This window comes from Saccopteryx leptura, chromosome 6, assembly GCF_036850995.1.
Source record: "Saccopteryx leptura isolate mSacLep1 chromosome 6, mSacLep1_pri_phased_curated, whole genome shotgun sequence".
Taxonomy (NCBI): Eukaryota; Metazoa; Chordata; class Mammalia; order Chiroptera; family Emballonuridae; genus Saccopteryx; species Saccopteryx leptura.
In genome coordinates this window covers 71,584,157-71,604,882 of record NC_089508.1, presented here as the reverse complement: position 1 = coordinate 71,604,882, position 20,726 = coordinate 71,584,157, and the positions used below count along the sequence as shown (strand labels likewise).

General features: G+C 43.4%; 1 protein-coding gene across 3 annotated transcripts in view; it reads left to right on the top strand.

The window, feature by feature from the left end:
* The first annotated feature begins 1,495 nt into the window (after positions 1-1,495).
* Positions 1,496-20,726, top strand: part of DUT (deoxyuridine triphosphatase) — a 33,604-nt gene continuing 14,373 nt past the window's right edge. Inside the window, exons 1-7 of one of the 3 annotated variants that reach the window (XM_066344303.1) lie at positions 1,496-1,961; positions 2,954-3,092; positions 3,763-3,854; positions 5,860-5,904; positions 11,299-11,373; positions 11,530-11,600; positions 12,018-12,482. In XM_066344303.1, the coding sequence (XP_066200400.1) occupies positions 1,937-1,961; positions 2,954-3,092; positions 3,763-3,854; positions 5,860-5,904; positions 11,299-11,373; positions 11,530-11,600; positions 12,018-12,074 (504 nt within the window). In that variant the 5' untranslated portion in view covers positions 1,496-1,936 and the 3' untranslated portion in view covers positions 12,075-12,482. The other 2 variants (XM_066344301.1, XM_066344302.1) reach the window with 2 other exon arrangements.

The following is a 20,726-nucleotide window of genomic DNA, read 5'->3' as shown; positions in this document are numbered from 1 at the left end:
GGAAGAGAGAGACAGAGAGGAAAGAGAGGGGGAGGGGTGGAGAAGCAGATGGGCGCTACTCCTATGTGCCCTGGCCGGGAATCGAACCTGGGACTCCTGCACACCAGGCTGACGCTCTACCACTGAGCCAACTGGCCAGGGCCATATGGTGTATTATTGTTGCAATGAATAAAATGTTTCTTTTATTTACAGTATCGTTTTCTTCCATTTATTTTTGTCCTCCTTTTCATTGTAAAAAAGTTGGTCATCATGCTATAGGTATAAATTTGGGGAATCCCCAGGGCATAGGAGTTAGGTTCAGGTCCAAGGCCCCTTACCAATGAGGAGCCGTGTTGTAAAGTACCAAAAGCTACAGAATTAATATTAATATTTTGGGAGGCTTGAGAAACATTTTGTTGATTTGGGTTAAGGTGTGCAGAGAAATTGTGAGAATAGTTTCTGTACTGTGTGATTGGCATAGTCAGGATGGCCCTTGGCATTGTATTGTAAATGCAAAGGGGAGGAAAACATGGATCCCCAGACATTCCACCATGCTTGCTTGCGGGGGGGAAAAGGGTGAATGGCTAGCCAGGTACAGGGAGAGAAAAACCAAAATAAACCTTTTCTCATAGCAATGGGCCATTTGCGGGCATTTGTCCCCAAGGAAACTACCTCTCCTATGTAAATGCGTGTGGTTAACACGTGTGACTCTGGACAGAGAGATAGCAGATGAACACTAGATAATATAGGAATGCCTTTTAATATGTAAAGAGACATCTTTCTACCATCGTGTAGGCTTGTAAACTTTGTTTTCCCCAAAAGGATGTATGGCTTGCAAATTGAACGTGGTCCTAACATGTTAAAGGATATATGACTATAACCAATAGTGGTAAGAGGCTCCTAATTACAATTTTTGCTTCTGTACTTCCCACTTACAAAACTATAAAAACTAAGTAGAACAAAGGGCCAGCGCGCTCTCCTTCAGATTTCTGTCGGAGTTCACGCCGTTTGGCCAAGCTAGACAATAAAGCTTTGATGTGTAATCCATGGACCTTGTTCGTGTCTTCCATGTTTTGGGTCCCTCCGAATTAGGCTTAACACCAATACCCCCCCTATCCTGACAGTCATCCCTCATCACTTATCAGAACATTTATAACTTAGCACCACCCTCCCTTCCCATTGTTTAAACCCATACAAGTAACAAATTTTTTCCCCTGTGGATATACACCTAAACTCAGTCCTATATAGGCTGAGGCTTTTCTTCCTCTCACTGCTGACACCACTAAGGTCTCAACCCATCTGTTTGCAGATTCATAAATAAAATATTTAAAGTCATGGAAAGAGAGAGAAAACACTTTAACCCATAAACTAATCCAGAGGGAATCCAACTTTTGGGAACCTGAAGAGGTCGGAGCTGTTAGGACAGGCACAGCAAGGAAATTTGAAAACACCTCCAATAATGCCCATTTTTATTAGTTTTCTAAAGCTGCCCTCCCCACTATAGTGTATTTATTTTGACCTAGTGCACTGCAATTTGGAATTCAGATGTGTCAGTTCCAGCGACAACTGGAGATACTTGTATCCTAGAAAACTCAGTTTACTATTATATAACAATTGATTTGCTCATCCCCACTGTAACACACACCAGCGGGGACCACAGCCACGTGGCAGGGGGGAGGGAAGTGCGCGGAGACGTCCCTCTATGCAGCTGTGGGGTCATTGGAGACAGTGATAGAATTCCAACTGAGTTGCCCTAGCGGTGGTCCTTAAGGCCGGGCCGCCGCCCCCTACCCCTCCACTTTAAGACTGACGATGCACCTGAACACTCAGTGTTGTAGGAACCGAAGGCGCTGCCTTCCCCCGTCTAGGGCGCATCTCTGCGCGCAGTGGGCCGCCACGGGCAAGGTGATGTGATTTCCTTGTTTTGCGGTTCCAGAGATTAGTACCTGGAGGTTCAATGGCCACTGGCGGCGCCGCCCCAGGTAAGTCCACAGAGGGGGCAGGGCCTGAGCAATGGACCTCCAGGACTGTTTCGGAAAAAGGGGCCCGAGAAATAGATGCGAACAGGAGGGAGACGGAGGCAGCCAAATCCCGGACAGAGCGTGCCAGGCCACGCCCCTCGCCAGACGGCGGCGGTTACTGCTTCCGAGGTCGCTTCCCGCGACGCGTCCCGCGGCTGCAGGCCCGGGGGTGCTTGCTGGAGCGGCACAGCCAACCGGTGCTCGAAGCTCGGGGCAAATGACGTTCCTCTGCCCTCGCCTCGTGCTTGGCTACCACTTCCTTCCGTTTTTGCTCCGTTCCGCGTTTAAGGGCGCGCGCAGCGCACTGTCCGTCGCCGAGACGGCGGGGCTCCGCCGGGCAGGCCCTGCCACCTCTGCCGTCCCCGCCCCGTCGGTCGCCGCGCAGCCGGGGACGTCCCAGCCGCTGTCCAGCACTCGCAGCCTGAGCCGGGGATGTCGCGGCACCGGTAATGTCGGCGCCCGGGGCCCCGGTTTCATGACGCGCGCGGGGGCCGGAAGCCCGGCGGGCTGGGGAGGAGGCCGGCGGGCGTGCTGCCCGGGAAGTGCTCCGCTTCCGTGGGCGGCTTCGGGGGGTGGGCGCGCAGCCCTACGGCGCGAGAGCGAGTCCAAGCGCGCCGCCCCTGGGGTGGCGCTGCTTTTCTGTCGTGTGCGGCGAGGCCCCCGCAGCGCCCCCTGCGTTCGACACCTGCGCTGATTTTGGAGAACTGAGAAAGGCGCAGTGGTTTCTGACCCCCAACCTGCTTCGGGACAAGGGTTTCCAGCCCCAGAGTTGAAGCATCCTCCCCTCTCAGCCACACTGTGGGCTCGTCCGGGAGGAGCTGGCGGGGAGGGGCCCTGGCTGGCGGGAAAATTTGAATTTGGTTTTTGGCCAGCGGCGAGGCTAAACCTCTGTCCTCTCGTTCGGCTGCGCCCACCTGCGCCCGCGACCTGCCCCGCCATGCCGTGCTCTGAAGAAACTCCAGCCGTCTCCCCCAGCAAGCGGCTCCGGGCTGCGGAGGACGGCGGCCTGCGGCTCCGCTTCGTCCGGCTTTCGGAGCACGCCACCGCCCCCACCAAGGGGTCCGCGCGGGCCGCGGGCTACGACCTGTACAGGTAGGTGAGCGGCGACCACCGGCCACCCGCGCCGGAGAGAGGCGGCCCGGCCAAGAGACGCAGAGGTCCGCCCTGTGTCCCCGCCATCCCTGCGCCCTAGCCCCCGACTATAGCAGGAGTCGGAATAACGGGCAGTTAAAACTGCCTGGGGCATAGTAAGGTTTTAGATATGTGTTACTTTTCTTGTTTCTCTCTTTATCATCCTTTTTAATACTATGTTAGTGAAGCATACCCTTTTTAGAAACTTTTTTTTTTGTATTTTCCTGAAGCTGGAAACGGGAAGAGACAGTCAGACAGACTCCCGCATGCGCCCGACCGGGATCCACCCGGCACACCCACCAGAGGACAATGCTCTGCCCACCAGGGGGCGGGGGGGGGGGTAGAGAAGCAAATGGGCGCTTCTCCTGTGTGCCCTGGCCGGGAATCAAACCCGGGTCCCCCGCACGCCAGGCCGACGCTCTACCGCTGAGCCAACCGGCCAGGGCCTAAGCATACCCTTTTTAAAAGTCTCCCTTTTCTGCATTCTCCTGCTAAATAATAACTACCTCAGTTTTCCAACCAAATTGTGTTCAGGGGAAAGACGACGTTTACATCTTCTCACCTCTAACCAGAAAAATTCAGAGAGTTGCTGTATCTAAACACCAGTTATTTCCTTCCACTGTCTTCCTAGTGCCTATGATTACACGATACCCCCCATGGAGAAAACCCTCGTGAAAACGGACATTCAGATAGCGCTTCCTGCGGGGTGCTACGGAAGAGTCGGTGAGTGGGGTAAAATTTGTCTTGTCCTTCTTTTGTGGTATGTTTCTTCCTTTTAGTTTTATCTGGGGTATAAATGAGGGAAGAAATATTGCTCAGCCTATGTCCTAAAGTAAAGAAGTGCAGCTATTTGAAAACTTCATTATATATATAGGCATACTTCAGAGATATTGGCGGTTCCATTTCCAACCACTACAATGAAGGGAATATGGCAATGAAACAAGTCATATGATTGTTTTTGGTTTTCTAGGTCATATAAAAAGTAGTTTTTACACTATATCGGAGCCTATTAAGTGTGAAGCAGCATTATGTCTTTAAAAATGTGAATAATTTAGAAATACTTTATTGCTAAAGAAGTAAAATCCAAGCCTTCAGCGAGTTGTAATGTTTCCTGGTGGAGGGTCTTACCTCCAATTTGTAAAAAAGGCAGTATCTGAGAGGCACCGGTGCAGCACAGCGAAACAGGGCGCTTGCCTTTCTCTCTTTGCCTTTCTCCACATTCCTTACCTGAGCTTTTAGAAGGCTCCCATTGGCCCAGGAGGCTCTCACAACTAACTCACTGTGAGAAAAACTGAAAATATAGGTGATTTTTAACTGACACTTTTTCCAGTGCTACTGCCAACTCCCCCTTCAATAATCAGGTTACACATGGAGTCGAGGTTTCTTTGTGAAGATGGTAATGAGAATGGCTAGTACTTGTGGAAGAAAACAGAGACGGGTTTAGGGTAAAGGCACTCGGCATATCAAATCCTGAGAGTGCGAGTTCTAACCCCTGTTGGTCCTGAGTCTGTCAGGCCACAGCCTTTTCCCCTTTGGGTTTCACCCCTCAGGGTGTGTTAGGGTAAGGGATGTCTTTCCGTGAGGGAAACATCTCACAGAGGGAGTAGCTAGGACAACGGAGTGCAAGTTCACGGGTTTGACTTTTCTGGAGTGATTCAGTTGTCACTGGAAAGAGAGTTTGAAACTTCTTTTCTAGAGCATAATTCTTTTCTGACTGACTACAGAGTAAACCGGAAAGAACAGAAGAAATTGTGACCCTCCTTCCCCCCAGGGCTGGGGTGGGAGGTAGCTAGATTATCACTATCCTGTTAGCCCAAGTGTGAGACCTGCCTGTGAAAGAAAAGTGGGAGGGACGAGCTCTCCCTTTACAGTATCTGTTCTTGGCAGCATGGACCACAAATGTAGTGTACTCGGAGGGGAGGGTCAGGAGATGGAGTGAAATACAAGGCCAGAGGGGCAGCATTACTGACAGTTTCCTGACTTAAACTATTCTGGAATAAAGCACTAGAAGTTAGGACAGTCAGTGGTAGGCCTGATGCTCAAATCAGCAGGTATAAGGTATAATTTAGGTTTTTATTTTTTCATTTTAAAAATAAAAAGCATAGTAAGAATAAGAAGCATAGTAAATAGAGTTTTTAAGGTTAGTTTTTGGCATTTTGCTTGACTGATAAGAAGCCTTTTCCACTGGTTCGTTTGTTACATTGAGACATGTGTTTTGGCACCTGTATCACAAGTTGGAGTCCCAGGCTCTCGAATGAGCTTGGGTGGTTAGGTTTATGCCTCTCCCTCACCCCTGTGCCTTCTTTCCAGCTACAGTGCATTGTGCTCAGAACTCCCATCTTAAACAAAGTCCTTGTCCTCAGTCCCATGCCCCTGCCAGCAGCAGCCCTTCCACTGTGCCAGACCTCACGGAGCTGTCGAGGGTTGTCTCCACTTGCTTACCTTCCAGTTAACTCCACGGCTACACCACCGCACAGCTGCAATCTACTGAAATTGTGTAGCACTGGCTAGAGTAGGCGTCCAGTTAAACTTGTCATTTCTTAACTACTCGTTTCTACTTTGTAATACAGTATAATCAATATATCCTTTAATTCAGAACCATCTGCTGAAGTTAAGATGAAGATAATCAGTGATAGGAAGTAAGAGTAATGACATGTTTAAATTGTGTCAGTTATATCTAATAATTGCCCCTTCCTCTAAAATAGCCTGTTGCTTTTTTGTTTTTCAGCTCCACGTTCTGGCTTGGCTGCTAAACACTTCATAGATGTAGGAGGTATATATTTTTTTTCTATAAATATTTCCAAGTATTTACTTTGCCTTTGCTTAAGAGGAAGTAATGAGATGATAAGTTTTATATTTATCTTGAAGTGGTTTTTGTTGTGTGTTGCCTTTTAGAAATTTCTATCTGAGTAATAGACAGTTATGATAGTTTCAAATGCTGTTTGGTTATACCTAATTTTTAAATGACCATTTTATGAAATGCATGTTATTTTACTAATAGGTTAACAAGACAGGATTTTTGTCTTGGTTTAGTGCTAATCAGCATTTAGTCCAAAAATGACTCCATTCATAAACGAAAGTTTGTTACAAGAGAAGGGAAAACTTTTATGGCATTTAAGCAATTATATTTTGCTTAAATAATGACTATGTAAGTCATTACTAAGTGTTTAACAGAGGTGCCCATGGTTAGCAAAATATACTAAGAGAACCTTTCCCTAAAGTCAGGAGAGAAAACATTGCTTTCCTGCCCAGATTTCTTGATGAGCAAGTCATCCATGACTTCTGTTTTTCTTTTCTTTTTTTTAAATTTTATTTATTTTTTTTTTACAGAGACAGTGAGTCAGAGAGAGGGATAGACAGGGACAGACAGGAATGGAGAGAGAGGAGAAGCATCAATCATTAATTTTTCGTTGCGCGTTGTAATACCTTAGTTATTCATTGATTGCTTTCTCATATGTGCCTTGACCGCGGGCCTTAGTAACCCCTTGCTGGAACCAGCGACCTTGGGTTCAAGCTGGTGGGCTTTTGCTCAAACCAGATGAGCCCGCGCTCAAGTTGGAGACCTCGGGGTCCCGAACCTGGGTCCTCTGCATCCCAGTCCGATGCTCTATCCACTGCGCCACTGCCTGGTCAGGCACTTCTGTTTTTCTTAAAACAAAGCCTTCCTCATGTTTGCCAAAGTCAGCTACTTCCTCACCAGGCCCCTTGCATGAAAGAGCCCTAATCTCCTCTGCTAGTCACCTTTGTAAGGTCTCTAACTGCCCCTTACTATATGAAATTCTCACCTTCCTGATATGCCTCTCTTGCTTCGGTCTCCTCATTATTGCAGTCCAGACCCCACTGACAAGGTTCTCATGTCCTGACCCTTCTTTGTCCCCATGGATAGTAAGTAGTGAGTGCTTCACTGACTAGATGTCTAGGCCCTCACATAAATGGGATGCTAGAGTCTCTGCCTCCCACCATTTTTACAAAGCTACTTTTTGACAGATGAGAAACTGGCTCAAAGATGAAACCAAGTTGACACATTAATCTCCATCCATATGACAGCAATCACTTGTTCCTCCCACCACAGTTAAATGCTGTAGATCATCCTGCCCCATCTGCCACCAACCAAGCTCTGTCCTGAGCTGGCTCACTGGCACATGCACTGACTGCATGGGGTAAACATGACTCCTACCTGCCCCTTGGGCTCCCCACGGTGTCACTGGATGGTGCTGTGGGGCAAGACAGGACCCCCAGCGTAGCTCCTAAGACCGTGATGGTGAACCTTTTTATAAAAACTGCCCACTTTTGCAGTGCTAGTCAACCTGGTCCCTCCCGCCCACTAGTGGGCTTCCATGTTTCACGGTGGGCGGTAGTGGAGCAACCAAACAGTGCCGCGATTGGCCCACCGTGAAAGCTGGAACACCCACTAGTGGGCGGGAGGGACCAGGTTGACCAGCACTGCAAAAGTGGGCAGTTTTTATAAAAAGGCTCACTATCATGGTCCTAAGAGAAGCTGAGTTTGACATAACGGATGGACAGCCCACTCTGGTTGAGATTGCCAGGGCTCAGTTATTCTTGATTTTCAGATAATACTTTTACAAGGTCAAGTATGATAACTTAGGACTGTAACTTAAGGATATAAAAACATTCTATATATTTTAAAGGAAATTTCCAAGGCCTGGGAAAGGAACATTGTTTTTGATTGACAGTGAAAATTAGTGTGCCCGCCTGACCAGGCGGTGGCACAGTGGATAGAGTGTTGGACTGGGATGTGGAGGACCCAGGTTCGAGACCCCAAGGCTCACCGGCTTGAGCCCAAGGTCGCTGGCTCAAGCAAGGGGTCACTCGGTCTGCTGTAGCCCCATGGTCAAGGCACATATGAGAAATCAATCAATGAACAATAAGGAGACACAACAAAGAATTCATGTTTTTCATCTCTCTCCCTTCCTGTCTGTCTGTCCCTATCTGTCCCTTTCTCTCTCTGTATCTGCCACAAAAAAAAAAAAAAAAAAAAAAATTAGTGTGCCCACCTGTGAAGGGTTGGAGGATTAAATGATAATATATGTAAAGCATATAACACTGACATATTAGATCCTGCAAGTTATATTTCCTGTGCTCTAAGGACTTGGCAGATTTTTTTTTTTAATTTGGAAACTTTGTTACTAATTTTTACTCTGTTTAAAACAAGCCTCTGAAAAAAATTAGTGTAAAATGGAAAGTTAGTTTGCCTGGTGGTTGGTGTGGTATTTATAAAATCTTATTGCGGTGTGTTCTTGGATGTAAAATATCTTTAAAATGTCTCTTAGGCACAAGTTTATCAGAGTTGGCACAGTTTTTCAGAGAAGGGATTTAGGAATCGCAGACTGTAGATAAGGGTCAAAGGGAAAAGTTGAGTCTGCAGGATTCTGTTCAGAATTCTTTCACATCTGGTAGGTGTGGACAGTTTTCACTAAAGAAGGTTTCCAACAAATGACATGCCAAAGTCTTGACACAGTAAAACTTTGCCTGAAGTCAACTAATCATTCTGCCAGTTCTAATGCATGATTTTTCCAGTGATAACTTCAAAATATTTTCTGCTTTCTCATAAAGAGAAATATCCCTGATGTAACTTATGTCCCTCAATGTGGGTTTCTCTGGAAAGTTCAAATTGCCTTTGAGTGATCAATGAATTTGGAACTATTGGATTTTTTTTTTGTACTGTTGGCATTCATGCTAAAAAAATTTTGAGGTTTTTTTTTTTTCTATTATTCATTTTAATTGACTTCAAACAATTTCTATTTCTTTTAGTTAGTTGAAGGCATTTCCCTATGTGCCAAGCATAAAATCTTGGTAGATCATCTGGCATTATAGAATTCAAAACACCCAACCTTCAGTTTGATAGAACAACTTTGCAGATAGAGAGGAAAGGGCTTTACAAAAGGGGAGTGTTTTTGTGTGGTAGAAGAGAGCATAAACTGAAAAAATAAATACTTGCAAGTCATATGGAAAAGAGGTAAATACCCAAACAAATGAGAGGAAAAGATCATAAACAAAATATAGAGGAAGACATGCAAGTGTATGACAATCGTACGGAGGAGGCAGGGCCAGCCTTGCTAGTCATCCGGGAAACGCAAAGTAACACCATTTCTTACTCATCACATTGGCTAGAATGAAAAAGATTGCTACCATCTGGTACTGCAGGGACTTTGGAAATGGGCCTTATTAAATATTGTTGATGGAAGTTGGAAGTGCTGCACCTTGTTTGCAAATTGTCCATTAAAATTTAAAATGTACACACCCTTTGACCCAAGAAAGTAAAGTGCTTTTTAGAAACTATTTGATGAGGATAAAAAACACCTAGTACTCAAGAACATATGTACAGGCTGCTCTGTATTATAGCAAAAATGTGAAAGCAGCCCGAATGTGTGATAATATGTAAGAGATAAAATCAAATCCAGGCCACGTTGTCTTTATGTACCACATTCCAGACCAGTGAGTACTCTTCTGCTCCCTTGCCTCGTGGCATGGAGAGCCCCTGGCCGCCTGTGGTCACGTGCTCTGGCGTGGAATAACACGTGCTGCTGAGGTGGTTTGGTCGTTAAATTTCATCAGTGTTCCTGCAGCCAACATTTTCTGCTTATAGAAAATATAAAATAGAGCTAGCTGGTCTCATCTTTATTATCAACTTATTCAGTAAATATTAAGGCCTAATTTAATGGTTAGCTGGCAGCGGGGCACAGAACAGGTGGGCTTCCTTACACTTTGAATTAATTGGTCATTGCTGTACAAGTAGAAAGGAAGACTGTTTTGGGAAGAAATACTAAAATTCAGTTTCATTCATAAAGTTGAGAAGGAGGTACATTTAAACTTCTGTAATCCACTGCAAAAAATCTAAAATGTTGGTTTTTCTGAGTATTTTTCCTATGGTGGAACTTTTTTTTAATTTTACTTTTTTTTTCTATATGAGAAAATTCAAAGGAAATGCTTACCCTTACTCTAAAAAAATCTTTTTTTCAGCTGACCTTCAAAAAATGATTCCTGCCAAACAGCATTGTACCCATGGAGCTAAATTCTGGATTACTTTCATTTTCCTTTTTTGGGGAGATGAGAGGGGTTTTGTTTGTTTGTTTGTTTTTGGAGGTAGATGTTAAGCCATTCCATGGAGCTACACTTAATTAGGTTCACATGAATTCTAACTCAGCATTTTACAAACTGAGGGGAAAGAATTAACATATATAAAGGAAATGGGGCATTAGAGTGACTGCTAGTAGGTAGGCGGTTCCTTTAAGGGTGATGAAAATATTCTGAAATTGATTGTGGTGGTGGTTCTACAACTCTCAATACACTAAAAATCATTGAATTGTGAGTCATGTCTCAGTGGTAGGAAAAGGAACTGAGGGGGTCTGGTGTACCTGTATTGTCTATGCTTGTGTTTATGGGAACATTTTACATTCTTGGCTAACAAGTCTGTAAATGTGCCTCCCTGGGCCAAAGGTGGGCCCTAGCCGATATTTCTGTTACTGCCTTACGTTTATAATCTCAAACAGGTGCTAATTAATTACACAGTATTCTATGTAAAAGTGTGCTCATTATTAAGCGTTTATTCTAATGTCTTCTGAGAGATCATTCTCTAAGAAAAGATGATGGTTCAGATTAAAAGAGAAAGATTATGAACTGAGTGGTTCAGCTTCATTTTTGTTATAAAAATGAAATATTCTGCTATTTGCTTGACTGCTGCTTAGCAGTGTCAGCATTGACTTATTCCACTGCAGATCTTTGGGCTTTTTGACATTTTTATTTATGACTCAATCATATTTCAGTGCGGTATTAGTGGGAAGCTGTTACCAGGAGAAGCCTTTAAAACCCAAATCATAATTTTCTCCCAGTGTCTTTCGGAGGTGTGCAGCAGGTGGACAGTGGAGCTGGAGAAAGGACTTCAGGGTGAGCTGTCTGAGGTGCTAAGTGCCTGCTCCCATGCTCACCCTTTATAATGGTGACAGTTTGGAAAATAAGGACTAGCTTCTAAATTCTTATTTGCACATTAGTGATATTTCTTAGTTTTGAGGCTTTACATAGTAGCAGAGCAAGATTCACTTACTCATTTGTATAAAAATCTCAGCCACATAAGAAGGACTTTGAGGTAATTACACTCTTAGTATTTTGGTAACATAAGACAAGCTAATATTATTTTTCTTTTCTCCAGCTGGTGTCATAGATGAAGATTACAGAGGAAATATTGGTGTTGTACTGTTTAATTTTGGCAAAGAAGTGTTTGAAGGTATGCTAAATACATACAATCACATAGATGCAGCGAGTTTTCTGAGCTATGTATGTCTAATAACACATACTCTAATTCTTACTGTGTAAGGCAGTATGTAGTGAATGCATTAATAAAAGATCGGTAAAAAACTGTTTTGTTTTTTTCTCTCTCTAGTAAAAAAGGGTGACCGAATTGCACAGCTCATTTGTGAACGGATTTTTTATCCGGAAATAGAGGAAGTTCAAGTAAGTATCATAAAAACTGAGTAGGGAATGAATAATGTAACATCTTCCATAAAGGAAAATTAAAGTTCTGAGGATTTAATATGCTATTTGTAGCCCAATAGTAGCATATGTGACTAGTCCTATTTAAGCAAAATTAAAATCTGAGTTTTAGAATTTTTTAAAATAATTTTTATAGAAATCATGTAGCATTACTTTAGATTATAAATCATTTAACTATACTGTGAAATTCTATTTCCTTAGCTTTTTTGAAAATTATTCAATATTTAAGTTGGAGCACTTTAAAAATATATTTATTTTTGGTAATCTTTTTAAGAAGCTGGTAGAGCGAGAATGAAAGCCGTACTGACGAGCAGCGGGGCAGAGCTGAAAGAGGGTCTGAAATGAATGCTGTGGCTTACCACCTCTCTGTCTTTGCAGGTTTTAGATGACACTGAAAGGGGTTCAGGAGGTTTTGGTTCCACTGGAAAGAATTAAAACTTACGCCAAGAAGAGAAAGTGAGAAAACAAACAACAAAAGAGTTTTTTGTATAGTGTTTTGGTGTTTACACATCTGAAAGCTCAATAGCTTTAGTTTTCAAAAATATCTGGTTCTCTGACGATCCAGGAAAGGTTACCCTGGGACCACACAGACCTTTACTTTTTTGTGTTTTTCTGCATTTGATGTATAAATCTGTAATGTCACCTAATAAAGTTTATTCTACAGACCCTCCCTCCCCTCCCAGACTGTATTATTTGATTCACTAAATGCTACCTTTCAACAACTTATTTTTCAGTTAGCTTTATAAATCATCTCCAAAGAAAGAATTTGAATTCTTTCACAGACACAGATTGTGTAAATTTAACTAAAAGATAATAAAAAGTTAAAGTTCTTGTCTTCATTAATCTAAAATATATATATGGTCTAAAATTTTTTTAAATCTTAAGATTTCTTTGTGAGGGTGGATAGAAGAAAATCCTCAGTTTACCTTTTGTTTTTAGGGTTTGTTTGTTTATTTATTTATTTTTATTTTTTTGTATTTTTCTGAAGCTAGAAACGGGGAGAGACAGTCAGACAGACTCCCGCATGCGCCCAACCAGGATCCACCTGACACGCCCACCAGGGGACGATGCTCTGCCCCTCTGGGGCGTCGCTCTGTTGCTACCAGAGCCACTCTAGCCCCTGGGGCAGAGGCCAAGGAGCTATCCCCAGCGCGCAGGCCATCTCTGCTCCAATGGAGCCTTGGCTGCAGGAGGGGAAGAGAGACAGAGAGGAAGGAGAGGGGAAGGGGTGGAGAAGCAGATGGGCGCTTCTGTGTGCCCTGGTCGGGAATCGAACCCGGGACTTCTGCACGCCAGGCCGACGCTCTACCACTGAGCCAACCAGCCAGGGCCATTTTTTAGGTTTTTTTTAAATCATCCTTTTGGTAAATCCCAGGCTGACTGGGTCAAGTATGTTTGTGAAAGGAAATATAATTTGGGAATTTCCAGTTGGTTTGTTCCTGTGAGTTTCATTCCATCAAGTAAACTATGAGTTATAGTTGTAGGGGTTTCACTCACTGAAGTAACAATAGGCTGTATCCAAGAAAATATGCAATTTAGTCGGAATAAAAGTGATGTAATGACGTAAGCTTAGTCCACTGGGTTTGTCCAACCCGTGTACTTCTGTTTCAATATGTTTGAGCAGAATTTCACTGCAGATAGGGGCTGTTTCTGTAGATTAGTTTCACATCTATTGCAACCTGGGTGTGCTTTGCTCCACTGCATTCCCCAGACCCCTGTGCTTTGGGTGTCACTTAGGCTTTGTCAGCAGGTGCACTAGTGGGACCCAGAGCGCACAGCTGTGCGTGTGGATTGAGCAGCAGAGTGCTTCCAGAGCCGGCAGCTCCGTTGGCCGCCTAGGTCCTGGAAGCAAAGGCGAGTTTGTTCCCTCTGCCCTTCCAGTGATTCTCTAGGCCAGTTAGTGCTCTGCGATGTAGTAGTTTCCATCTGCAGGTCACTAGTGAGCTGTGAAAGGAACACAGGTGGGTCCTAACTAGCACCTTAAAAAGTTGAACAGGAGAAAATGGTGGGATCTTGATAACATAATACGGAATGAAATAAGTAAATCAGAAAAAAACAAGAACTGCATGATTACACACATTGGTGGGACATAAAAATGAGACTAAGAGACATGGACAAGAGTGGTGGTTATGGGGGGCGAGGGGAGGGAAGGAGGGGGGAGGGGCATAAAGAAAACTAGATAGAAGGTAACGGGACAATCTGACTGGGTGATGGGTATGCAACAGAATTGAATGACAGGATAACCTGGACATATTTTCTTTGAATATATGTACCCTGATTTAATGATGTCACCCCATTAAAATTAATACAAATTTATTTTAAAAAATCCCTTATAATAAATCACCTTAGCTTTCTAAATGGTGGTATCCAAGAGACTGTAATTACTCAAGAGTTTTAACAGATTAGTAATTTGGAAGGATTTAAATTTCAGGTGATTTAAAATAAAATTCTGACTCACCTTGAAAAAAAAAAGTTGAATAGGAGAACAGGACATGTCACATGGGTAAATATTGTGAAGCTTTATGAATTACGTATTTGTGTGTGCTGGATTGTGGTATAAATGATTTTTGCAGTTCAATAAAATTTTAAATCTTGGCCTGACCTGTGGTGATGCAGTGGATAAAGCATCAACCTAAAACATTGAGGTCACCAGTTTGAAATCCTGGGCTTTCCTGGTCAAGGCACATATGGGAGTTGTTGCTTCCTGCTCCTCCCCTGTTCTCTTTCTCCCCTCTAAAAAATGAGTAAAGCCTTAAAAATAAAATGAAATTTAAATTTTTTCTTCTAAATGAACCAGAGTACTGTTCTCTGAACCCTAGCCATACATAGTAACAGTTGAATAAGAACAAACAGCGTGACTACCAAAGGACAAGGTCTCACACTGTTAATGTTACCACTTACTGTTAAGTCCACTATGTTAAGCACTTTGACCAACTGCTTGTTTCTTTTATAGCATACTAATGGGAGAGAAGATAAAACACTTTATAGATGAAAAAAAAAATAGGCTCAGGTATTTAGTAACTTGCTTAACATTCCAGTTACTATGACCCACTATTAAGATTTAGGTCCTATGGTTTCAAAGCCTGTTTTTTGCAGTACTTCAGTATTTCGAGTGGTAGAATATAGAATGGAAGAGATGGTTAATGAAAGTCTATCTGGTTCATACCTGGGATATTTTTCCATCTGGGCACGATACTTCCAGGAGACGCTCAGATCTGCAGCTGCTCTGAAAGTTGGAGACCTATTAGAAGTATGTCCATTGAGGGGCGGGGACTGGAGGGAGAGGTTAGGGAAAGGTTCCTGGGATATGAAAGATGTTCTTAGCTCTTAAAGACAAGGGGTCTTAACTCTTGTCAGACCTGAGGGACTAGAACTAGAATCAGATATAAACTACAGATGTTATCTGTGAGGTAATAGAAAATATGTATTGATCTCTGCCAAACCAGCTCCTAAAACCTTGGTAATTTCCTAAGTGATAAGAGCACTAGAAGCCTTGTTCTAATACTGGTCTTTGACCTCTGTTCCTGACAACAGAGCTCTGGTCCCTTTGTAGCTTCCCAGGTGAGAGAAGTGTCTGTGGTCCTAATGAGGTGACTGGGTGGGCTCCCTGATGGCTCCGAGTTGAGAACTAGTCACCAGAAAGACCATGAATCAAGCTAAAATTTTTAGCCTTACCCTCCATTCTCTTAAGAAGGGAGAAGGCCTAAAAATGAAGCTAATGATCAATCATGCCTATGCGCTGAAGCTTCTATAAAATCCCAAGACTTTTTAAAGAAGTTGTGGGGCTCAAAGCTCCCAAGCTGGTGAACATGTAGAGGTGCTGGGAGAGGGGTGTGCCCAGACAGGGATGGAAGCCCCTTCCCCTTCCCAGGGACCTTGCTCTGCGTTTCTCTTCCATCCCGATTCTCATCTGTGTCCTGGATCAGACCCTTTAGTACAGTGGTCCCCAACCTTTTTTGGGCCACGGACCGGTTTAATGTCAGAAAATATTTTCACAGACTGGCCTTTAGGGTGGGATGGATAAATGCACAGAGTAAAATTATGCAACCGGCGTAAAAACTGTAGTATTTTTAAATATAATTGTCAAACTTACGAGACAAGTGTCAAGAGTGAGTCTTAGACGGATGTAACAGAGGGAATCTGGTCATTTTTTAAAAATAAAACATCGTTCAGACTTAAATATAAATAAAACGGAAATAATGTAAGTTATTTATTCTTCTCTGTGGGCAGGTACCAAATGATCCACAGACCGGTACCGGTCCGCGGCCCGGGGGTTGGGGACCACTGCTTTAGTAAACTGACAGAAGTGTTTACCTGAGATGTGTGAGTTGCTTTAGGACATTAGTCAAACCTAAACAGGGTGAGTCTTTGGAACCTCTAATCTAGAGTTGATTGACCAGAAGCATTGGTGATAACCTGGGCTTCACAACTGGCTTCTGAAGTGTGGGGTGGGGGTGGGGGGTAGAGGGAGCATTCTTGTGGGGCTGAGCCCTTAGGCTGTGGGATCTGACACTATCTTCAGGTAGACAGTGTCAGAAGTGAATTCAACTGTAGGACACCCAGCTGGTGTCACAGAATTGCTTGATGTGTAGGGGAAAGCCTCTAACATCTGATGACCAGAAGTGAAATGTTTTACGGGAGTGGTAAAGGACACTCACAGAGAAGAAAAGACACAGTGGGGAAGAACTGGCTTTAGCAGTTGATTAAGTTCCCAGGCAGAAACCAGGCAGTTTTCCTCATCCTTGACAGGTCTGCCTCACTAATGATGCCCACTTGTCCACTTCTGTCCTTGGTACTGTAGACATCAGAAGAGGAGTAATCAGGTTGACTCCTACAAACCTGATGCTCCATCAGTTATTTACTTTGGTGGCTCTCTGCAGAGGAAGCCACCGACTAGTACTTAAACAGTTGTTGTAAATGGATGGTGGGCGACCTCTTCACAGAACTTCCTGCCATATGACCATCTTCATTCCACCTGGCAGGAGGTATCAAATAATTATTTCCTCAAATTCATTTTTCATGTCATCAATGCAAGAATGGTGGAAGGCACCTGGCATTTTATGAAGGGAATATTCAAGAGTCTGGGATGAATGGGTGTCAGAAATATTGACATAATTACGTATTGAGTCCGAGTTGTCATACAGAACCTTCTCAGCCGGGCTCCTACGCCAATCCTCGTTGACTGTCCCCAAATCACCATAGGACCTTGGTCTTGCCCTTCTTTTCCTCTGCATCTTTAACTCCAGCAGTGGTCCCTGATAGGAGAATACTAATAGTTCGTACTTACCTCTGCTTTCCCCCCAACTTCCTGTTCCTCCTGCTTATCTCTACTGCATATCCACAAGGTAGTGGTGATAGACTGTCAAGAACTGCAGAGACAGGGGAGAGAAATTCTGTGGGCCAAAATTTAATAATAGTAATGACAATATTTATAGATTCAGAGAGCTTCCCTGTATATAGAGAAAGCTTGACAAAACCCATGCTAAGTGGTGTGTAATCATTCTAACAAAGATCATGTGAGTGACCTTTGATTAGGTATTTAAAGCCATTTTTATCTTAGGCAGGTTAGTGAAAATAAACTATTTTATGTAAGGACTATTTATGAAAGGACCTAGTCCTTTCAGCTGAGAAATGCCCAGTACTATTATATCATCATCCTAAGTAGAGATGTGAAGTAGAAAGGAGTAACTTCTCAAAAGTGAAAATAAAATGCCTTTGCTGAAAAGACATTTCCATTTGGAGATGGATTAAGTACATAGTATTGTGACATTGCTCTTTTTCTTACTGAAAAGAATGAGAAAAATATGTATAAGTGAAATTGAAATTTTTGCTGAGAAAACGTTCTCAAAAAGTATATGGAGAAGAAAAAAATAAATTAAAAATGGTCTTGCCGCCCTGGCTGGTTGGCTCAGTGGTAGAGCATCGGCCTGGCGTGTGGGGGTCCCGGGTTCGATTCCCGGCCAGGGCACACAGGAGAAGCACCCATCTGCTTCTCCACCCCTCCCCCTCTCCTTCCTCTCTGTCTCTCTCTTCCCCTCCCGCAGCCAAGGCTCCATTGGAGCAAAAGATGGCCCGGGCGCTGAGGATGGCTCTGTGGCCTCTGCCTCAGGCGCTAGAATGGCTCTGGATGCAACAGAGCGACGCCCCGGAGGGGCAGAGCATCGCCCCCTGGTGGGCATGCCGGTGGATCCTGGTCTGGCTCATGCGGGAGTCTGTCTGACTGCCTCCCCGTTTCCAGCTTCGGAAAATGCAAAAAAAAAAAGGTCTTGCCTATCCTGTGGTAGCACAGTGGATAGAGCATCAACCTAAAGTGCTGAGGTCCCCAGTTGAAAACCCTGAGGTCACTGGCTTGAGCATGGGGCTGCTGGCTTAAGCACAAGATCATTGACATGACCCCATAGTCTCTGGCTTGAGCCCAAAGGTCGCTGGCTTGAACCCAAGGTCACTGTCTTGAGCTAGGGCTCACTGTCTAGGTTGAATCCCCCATTCAAGGCATGTATGAGAAGCAATCAATGAACAACTAAAGTAAAACAACTACGACTTGATGCTTCTCATCTCTCTCCTCCCCCACCCCTTTTTATAAATAGCCTCCCCTTATTAGCAAATACACAAGATTAAGTTGGGAGAATTTTAAGATTCAGGCATTCTATTTATTTTTTATTTTTTATTTTTTTCATTTTTCTGAAGCTGGAAACAGGGAGAGACAGTCAGACAGACTCCCGCATGCGCCCGACCGGGATCCACCCGGCACGCCCACCAGGGGCGATGCTCTGCCCACCAGGGGGCGATGCTCTGCCCATCCTGGGCGTCGCCATGTTGCGACCAGAGCCACTCTAGCGCCTGAGGCAGAGGCCACAGAGCCATCCCCAGCGCCCGGGCCATCTTTGCTCCAATGGAGCCTTGGCTGCGGGAGGGGAAGAGAGAGACAGAGAGGAAAGCACGGCGGAGGGGTGGAGAAGCAAATGGGCGCTTCTCCTATGTGCCCTGGCCGGGAATCGAACCCGGGTCCTCCGCACGCTAGGCTGACGCTCTACCGCTGAGCCAACCGGCCAGGGCTAGATTCAGGCATTCTAAAGAAAATGTCTATTTATGAAAGTAAGAAGATAGAGAAAATTTACAATTAATTTGATTAACAAGTTATTAAATTGTGTCTTGGTATGTATCTAATTTTTTTAGATGAGTGAAAAAAATTGTCTAATTCTAAAATTTTAAAATGAAATTGTCTAATTTTTAAAAGTGTGCTTTACAGCCTGACCAGGCAGTGGCGCAGTGGATAGAGCGTCGGACTGGGATGCAGAAGACCCAGGTTCGAGACCCCGAGGTCGCCAGCTTGAGTGCGGGCTCATCTGGTTTGAGCAAAAAGCCCACCAGCTTGAATCCAAGGTCGCTGGCTCCAGCAGTAGGTTACTCGGTCTGCTGAAGGCCCACAGTCAAGGCACATATGAGAAAGCAATCAATGAACAACTAAGGTGTCACAATGTGCAACGAAAAACTAATGATTGATGCTTCTCATCTCTCTCCGTTCCTGTCTGTCTGTTCCTATCTATCCCTCTCTCTGACTTACTCTCTTTAAAAAAAAATAAAAATAAATAAATAAATGAAAGTGTGCTTTACAAATGAATAAAGAAACCTCTGGGAGACTATACCAAAATATATAATTATCTCTGGCTGTTGGAAATGCTGGTAATTTTTTCCTCTTTGCATTATCTGTATTTTAACATGAAAACTATAGTACTTGGTTTAAAATGCTTAAAATTTTATAAAGTTTTTTGTTTAATTTTGATCACATTTGCCATTTAAAAATTATTTTTAATATTGAAAATATGTGGGAAATTATAACTATATAAGTTTTGAAGAAAAAATATACCACTTAGTATAATAGAAAAACACTATCTTTGGAAGTGTTAGACTCAAGTTTAAGTTTTTGCTCTTTGACTAACTAAAAGATCTGAATAATTTAAATATTCTTACAAATTCTCAATTTCCTTATAAAATAAGGAGATTACATCAGAGAATCTCCAGAGTCCCTTCCTGCTCTCCTACTGGGATTTGGGAATCTTGAGACCAGAATTTAGGGCTGTGGCAAACTACTGCCACCTGATGGTGGTTATCTAAAGAGAGGGGCTTTACCGTATAAAATTAACACCATTCATTCATGTTTCTATTTGCCTAGCTATATGTGCTGGGTGTTGGCATCATAACTCATTCCATTTAGTGTTTTTCCATTTATTTTTATTTTTCAGTTACTATTGACATTAAATATTATTTTATATTAGTTTCAGGTGTACAGCAGAGTGGTTAGACATTTATATAATTTACGAAGTGTCTCTTGATAAATCTAGTAGTACCCATCTAGCACCATGCATAGTTGTGACAATATTATTGACCATTTAAATTAGTGTTTTTCTAGATGATATAGATGAAACAACTAAGAATTGAGCTGTCACATGCTTACTGTGTTGCCTTGAGGACATCATTTAACTATTTCTGAGTCTCTGACTTCCCATCTAAAAAATAAAGAGAATACTGTTCACTTAACATTATTAGAAAATATGGGGATGATGGAGGTAAAATATCTTACACAGTCCATGAAAAGAATATTTGGTCCATAAATATTAGCAACTGTCCTCAGAAAGGTTATTATCCTAGAAAGTTACCACCATATAGAAGGTTGCTATCTATATTCTAGACAAATATAGAAATCTGTGTTGTATGTGATATGCCTTGAAAATATAAAGAAGGCACAAGGCACATTCAGAAAATGGCCAAAGTGAAGGTCAGATAGAGTATAAAAGATGGGTAGGAAATTACAGATGGGTAGGAAATTGCTAGTAACTACTCTGATGGGAGGTTGTAAGTCCACTCTGAAGGCTCTTAAACACCCTGGAAGCAATGGCCAGCCATGAAATAATTTGGAGCAAAGAGTAAGACCACCAGAGCTGAGCTTTGGGAAGATGGCTATTAAACTAAATGTCTGTGACAACAAGGTTAAAGAAGGCATTGCCAAACAGCCAGGTAATGAGGACTGGAAAGGGCAGAGGGAAGATGGATGGAAACAACACTGAGAAACTGCAGAAACGAAGTTGT